The sequence below is a fragment of the Trichechus manatus genome, unplaced genomic scaffold, assembly GCF_000243295.1.
Source record: "Trichechus manatus latirostris isolate Lorelei unplaced genomic scaffold, TriManLat1.0 scaffold00119, whole genome shotgun sequence".
NCBI classification, from domain to species: domain Eukaryota; kingdom Metazoa; phylum Chordata; class Mammalia; order Sirenia; family Trichechidae; genus Trichechus; species Trichechus manatus.
The window spans coordinates 158,692-165,214 of record NW_004444055.1 but is presented as its reverse complement, the minus strand read 5'-3'; the positions used below and the strand labels follow the sequence as shown (position 1 = coordinate 165,214).

The 6,523-nt window shown below is 38.0% G+C and overlaps 1 protein-coding gene across 1 annotated transcript in view; it reads left to right on the top strand.

The window, feature by feature from the left end:
* The window catches only part of KITLG (KIT ligand), a 109,624-nt gene extending 103,608 nt beyond the window's left edge, over positions 1–6,016 (top strand). Inside the window, exons 7-9 of the mRNA XM_023738551.1 lie at positions 4,013–4,122; positions 4,805–4,872; positions 5,871–6,016. Of these exons, the coding sequence (XP_023594319.1) occupies positions 4,013–4,122; positions 4,805–4,872; positions 5,871–5,910 (218 nt within the window). The 3' untranslated portion in view covers positions 5,911–6,016. The remainder of the gene's footprint in view (positions 1–4,012; positions 4,123–4,804; positions 4,873–5,870) is intronic.
* Positions 6,017–6,523: the final 507 nt, after the last annotated feature.

The following is a 6,523-nucleotide window of genomic DNA, read 5'->3' as shown; positions in this document are numbered from 1 at the left end:
TATCTTTGGCTATGTGTATTTTCACCGAAAACAAAAAAGGTTGAGAAGTTAGAGGGTTGATATGTTTTGGGGTTGTTAACCAATGTCATAAAACAATATGTGTACTACTGTTTCATGAGAAACTATTTGTTCTGTAAGCCTTCACCCGCAGTACAGTAAAAAAAAAAAGCAAGAGAATGAATAAATATTTTTTAAAAAGTCAGTAAAATTATAGACAGCTTTGTGTGTTCTGTGTTTATACAGATGTCAGATATTATTAGTCAATCCAAGCAAGTCAATTCTCAAGAATTTTGGGCAGTGGACTGTTTTAGTAATAATGAGATAGTTAATACAGTAATAGCCCAAGGATTTGGTATTTCTCAAGTCCTGTCCTAGATGAGTCTACACCTTCCCCCCACCCCAAGGTCCCTGTGTCCCTGTGGGCAATCTTTGCACAAAAGCAAAGCTTTGTTACTGGGTTGGGCTTTGGCCCCAAACTCCTTTCATCTGGGCCTTGAGACATGTGATTCGAATCTCATTTATCCCCAGTGGGATAGCAGCAGTGGCAAGTATTAGAAATCATACCCTGGAAGTGTAGGCTAGCCTTTTCTGACAGCTTTGATAGCTTTGTTTTTCTCTTCCTACAAGAGGGACTGCAATATTCCTGCGGAGGGTAGGGGGGTGGGTGGACACGTCCAAATGCCTGCCTTTTATGCTCTTTGATTTAACAAGAGAAATAACAATTCAGATAATGTTCACTTCTATAGGCTTACTGCAAACTGTTAATGTAGTCAGCTGCTAACCAAAAGGTTGTTAAGTTTGAGTTCAGCCGGAGGAACCTCAGAACAAAGGCCTGGCTGTCTACTGAAAAATCAGCCACTGAAAATCTGTGGAGCACAGTTCCACTCTGACACACATGAGGTCACCATGAGTCAGAATCGACTGAACAGCAAATGGTTTTATAGGAGGTGAAACTCTGTACCTGTGAGCCCCTTCCCCTTCCAATCTTGACTATATCTTCCCACCCCACCCCACCACCCCGCCACCACCTCTCTTGCAGTGGGATTCCTGCTGCAGTTTAGTCAGATTTACAGGACTTTGTATCAGGCCATCATCCCAGGGTGGAACTTTCAGAGGGATTAAAAAACCCTAGCACCCTGGGAGAGCAGTGTGAATTTTCCTTAGTTACCATCTTTTCTTCTGGACAACTTTGTTTGGGGGGCTTCATTTAAGAGAGGTGGTCCTGCCTGAGAAAGGCTTTAGGTGGGCAATCCCAGAATCCCTCTCTCTTTAGTAAGCTCTTTCTGCTTTTTGCTAGTGGGTGTGGTATTTCCTGTGGTCTGAGTGGTAAGATCAAGGCTTGGGTTTGGCCTTCAGGTGAAACATGCAGAACGGGCTTTTTGGCTGCCTTGATTCCAGAGAATTCTAGCTGATCAAATATAGAAGTAAGATAAGCACCATCCTAGCTCACTGGAATTTCCCACTGGCTTTGAGGGAAAGATATCAAGAGTTTCCTTTGTTCTCTCTGTATTGCTTAAGGCCTCTCAAAGAGGTCACCTGGTCAAATCTATCATTTTTGTATATCAGCATTCCCAATAGACAGTGTGGGCCACAGTATGTTTGCCACCAAGGAGAATACAAACATGAGAGTGGAAAACAAACACAGCCACACCCAAATTATTTACAGATTGTGATATTAAAATTCCTAAAATGATAGGAATTGTTAGTAACTCTGAAACCCTTTTCTCATAGAAAACACTTATATAAATGGTTTAGATCCCAGACTAGGACATATACATAATCTTATATAACCCTTGAACTAGCTATATTGTAATAATAATAGTGCTACACCTTATCCTCACTTATCAACTATCTTGTTATCTGACGTTTCACATTTACAATATTTAGAAGTCTACTATCCAGCTCTTTTATGCGTTAACGACGTACGTCTGGCTGTAACGGTAATGAATGCTGAGGTGCAAAGTGAGGGTAACACTGGCTTTGATGGTTAGGGTTATGTGTCACATTGGCGGGGCATGATTTTCAGTGGTTTGGCAGTTATGTAATGATGTAACTTGGCAGTTATGGTGTATTTTCGCAATTATGTAATGGTGTAGTCATCCTCCATTTTGTGATCCGATGTGGTCATCCTACATTTTCACATAACACTGATTTCGCATGATTACTTGGTCTTTGGAACCTAACCATGTCAAAAAGTGAGGAGAGGGTGTATAGAATAGTTATGTCAAATCCCTTTCTATCGCACAGGTTTATTTTGGTGACAAAATTCATGTTGTGCTCCAACTTGTGATGTCTGGAACGTATCTCCCCTAGGGGTGTAGAATGTGGGGCCGGTTAGTAGAAATGTAAGTCTTAAGGACGGGATTGGTGGTTACAATTAGTGGTACCCAAGACTTCCTTCCTTGCCTATCTCCCTGCACCTTACACTAGATACCCCATTCCTAACTACCCCCCCAACACATGCACGTGAGTACACGTTTAAGCATCCTTTTATTAGAGCTTCAGACTTGGGACATAGAAATTCTTTGACTTGCTTAGAATTAAAAGGTTTCCTGCTTACAGCTTACAAATGGTAGCGAGATGGGCAATTTCTTTTCTCACTATAATGGATAAGATCTGTTTCCTATCTCTCAAATGAAAATCATGAGTTTATTTTCCCCCTGTAAACACTGATTCACACACAGTGATCTATTTCTTTTGTGTTCTCTAGATACATTCTAAATTAAATAGATGATTGTAGGCTGACCTGGTAACCCACACATCATTTTATAATTTTTTTTTTTAATCTGAAAGCTACACTGCAAAATTAGCCTAAAGCAATCGCTTTACCTTGAATTAATTTATGTTGGAATCATGTAATTGTCGAAAGCTTGTGATTTCTAAATACATTTTTGAAAGAGAACTGAGAATTTAACTCTTACACGTTAGCACATGTCTGTCAGCATTCCCAAATAACTAAGCTGTTCCCTATAAGGAGACAGAGGAATCTTTGCAAAAAGTTAAGTTTTATGTTGGGAGGAAAGACCCTTGTGGGAGATGTCTTTTGTTTTCTTCTTCAATCATTCTGCTTCTCTTGGAAGCGTGAGGGAGGATCTAGGAAGTTGTCCCAAGCCAATCTCATATGTCTTGTATCTTACTAAGTTACTTATTGAGAGAAACTGTGGAGAGACACTGGTGCTTTTAACCATTCCAAACCCAACCAAGCTCATTGCCGTTGAGTCGATTCTGAATCATAGGCACCCTATAGGACAGAGTAGAACTGACCCACAGGGTTTTCAAGGAGCGTCTGGTGGATTCGAACTGTTGACCTTTGGTTAGCAGCTGGGCTTGTGAACCACTGCGCCACCAGGGCTCCATTTAACCATTATTAAATGCTAAATAGTCTCAAGGTTTTCAGCATCAAACGCCTGAAAAATCAAACTATTAGTACTTATCACAGTGCCTGACATGACCTGGCATCCAAAAAATGAATATTGACGATATAAATGAAGAAGCAACCATAATTCTAAACATGAGGTACCTAAAAATATTATAACACAGTCGACATATAACAACTTAGTATCTGAGGCAGGCCAGACGTGGCTTAATGCACACAGACTTTGATCCAGGTTGCAATGTCATCTTTAAAGGTTTTGGACAAAATCTCAAGGGTGAGAAAGTGAAAAGACCTTAGAAGATAAAGCCATCAGAGTATAAATTATTTTCCCCCTAGGAATATGTGAAGTCTGTGTTCCGTATGTGTCAGTATTAGCCAAGCCTCATCTCTTCCTGTTTGTGGAATTTCTTTCTTTTTAAAACTTACGTATCTTTTGGAGAGTATAGGGACTTGTATCGCTTTCCCAAAAGCAGTATTTCCCAAAGAAGTACTTGGCAGAAAAATCAACCTTTCAAATACTTTAAGCGGAAATAGGTCAAGAATACTTTACTTAAACAGTTGGAAGCAACCACAGCATGAGAGCCAAACCTCTAGCGTGGATCTATTGTATTCACTACTGTGCTTTTTAAATTTTAGGGAAGGCTGAAAATTCCATTGACGATTCCAACCTACAATGGGCAGCCATGGCATTTCTAGCATTCTTTTCTCTTGTAATTGGGTTTGCGTTTGGAGCCTTCTACTGGAAGGTAAGTTTTGCTATTCTTTTTTTTTTTCTCCCCGATCAAAAACTTTCTGAACTTTACATATTTATTTGTTCATACAATATTTACATAAATGATTAACAAACAAACACCCTTTTCTGAGAAAGGATCCTACCGAGAAACAATGAGTCCTACCTAATTTGTCGCCTCAACAAAATTTACATCGCTGATTGATTGTTCCCCGTTCCTCACCACGCTTTGGAGAAAACCTCTCTAGCTGAGAATACACGCTTAAGAAATGGGAACTGGTTTTAATTGCCTGAACTAAATATAAAAAGGAAAAAAATATGCTTAAAATCATATCATGTGCTTAAAACCAAATACAAATGCCACGTAGTATCTGTTATTTTGGATTTCTGAGCCTGTCGAAAGTTTTATAAAGTGCTAAATCATCATTACTCAGCTCTTTGAAATGTCTTTTGAATTTGATTACTATTCACATCTGGCAGTTTCTTTATTACTTTTCTACCTCTAACATCCTAAAAATGTTGAGTCAATAATACTGTACATTTTTTCATAATTTTTTAAAAATATATTTTGCATGCTGCCTGCTGAAAAAAATTATTGGAATTATTAACATAAAAATAGAAAGTGGAGATCATTTACTTCTTAAAAATTATACCATTCATTGATATTTTTATAATATATGTCATTGTTCTTTTCCCAGCAGAAACAACCAAATCTTACAAGGGCAGTTGAAAATAGACAGATCAGTGAAGAGGATAATGAGATAAGGTATTTTGTTGTGTTAAATGTGTGCATAAGTAAGCTTGACATTGCTATTTCACACATTGTGCACATGTGCATAACATCTGTAAGAAGTTATTCACTCTCCTGTTGGCAACTCTCAACCAGTGTCTCCCAACTCTCATTCATGTTTCTAACCTCTTACTCTTTTCAGTCCTACATCTGTATTTTCCTGTGGGATACCTGCACATATTTGCCTTCATGACCCTTCTTAGGGCATCAGAAGTGCTCATCTCTGCTTTCTTTATTTCTATAAGCAGCAGCCTTGCTCGGACTCCTGGTCATGGAGCTCTGAAGGCAGGTTTGATTATTCTCCTTTTCCACACCATTGCCAAAGACATTCTGATTCTTTTTTCACCTCTTTTCCCAAGTTTAGCTCTTTCTTTGGCAGTGGTCATTATCTTCGTCCAACCTTTGTCACATTCTTTCTTAAGCCATGGTTCGTAATCACACTCCCTGTTCAAGATACTTTCAGTGACTTTTCCCTTGCTTATTTGATATATTTTGACTTCATTCTAGCTTTCAGAGCCATTAATTTTTCTCAATATATTTAGTATTTTATTTAAAAACAAAAATTTTTTTAGGATGCCTTTCCGTTTAATGTAGCTGCCCCTGATTGCTCTTTTACTTTATTCCATATTGCCCTAGCACCAATATTTTTGTTTACATTCAGTTATAATTTTTATTTGGCATGTTACTTTCTCTCATATCATGCCTGTGTATATACACGCACACATACTCAGCGCACGCAAGCAGTTTTAGTATGGTTATTTGCATATGCAGAGAATTTTTTAAACTACTTGAAAGACTGTGTTGAGATAGATACAGTCTTCCCCAGTGTATGATTTATGAAGGTAAGCTTCCCACTTCATTTTGCAGTCTTTCGCTACTGGATTTACAGAAAACCCTGCCTTTTACAATGTCCAGATCATGGTGTACTTCAGAACCTCTATCCAAAAGCAAATAAACATTTTTCTTGTTTTTAGTATGTTGCAAGAAAGAGAGAGAGAGTTTCAAGAAGTGTAATTGTGGCTTGTATCAACACTGTTACTTTCGTACCCTGGTAAGTTTATAGAATTCCATCTGAGATATTTAACACAACCTATATGGCATTGGGTTTGGTTTTCTTCTACAACATCCTGGATGCCAAAATTTAGAAACAAAATATATTAGTAAGTCTTCTATCAAGCAGATGTCACTGTGTTCACTGAAGCTGTTACGTAATTGAACTGTGCATATTGAATTCATTGTATGTATCTCAAGTTTTGAACATTAAGTAGTGTTTGTCTTGATTAATGGATTCATCCTGTATGAAGATATACAAAAACAAAACAGTTTGCTGTTTATTTAGACCAGTTATGAGACCAGAAAATAAATTAGACAAGAGAATAGAGCAAGTTAGGACTAAAATAAATGAATAAAACTAATTTCATTTGGGTGCTGCCACCATAAGATAATAGAAACAGGGTCTCATGTTTAGATGTTGAAACAAAAGAAAAACCAAAAATGTTTTTTACACTATTTTAAGGGAAAGGAGAAAAGGTCATAATATCTTACAGTCAGAAGGGTGAAACTGTCAAGGTAAAGTGCCACCTGCCACATGACTGGTATAACAGTTGCGTCTCAAGGAGCAGTCCAG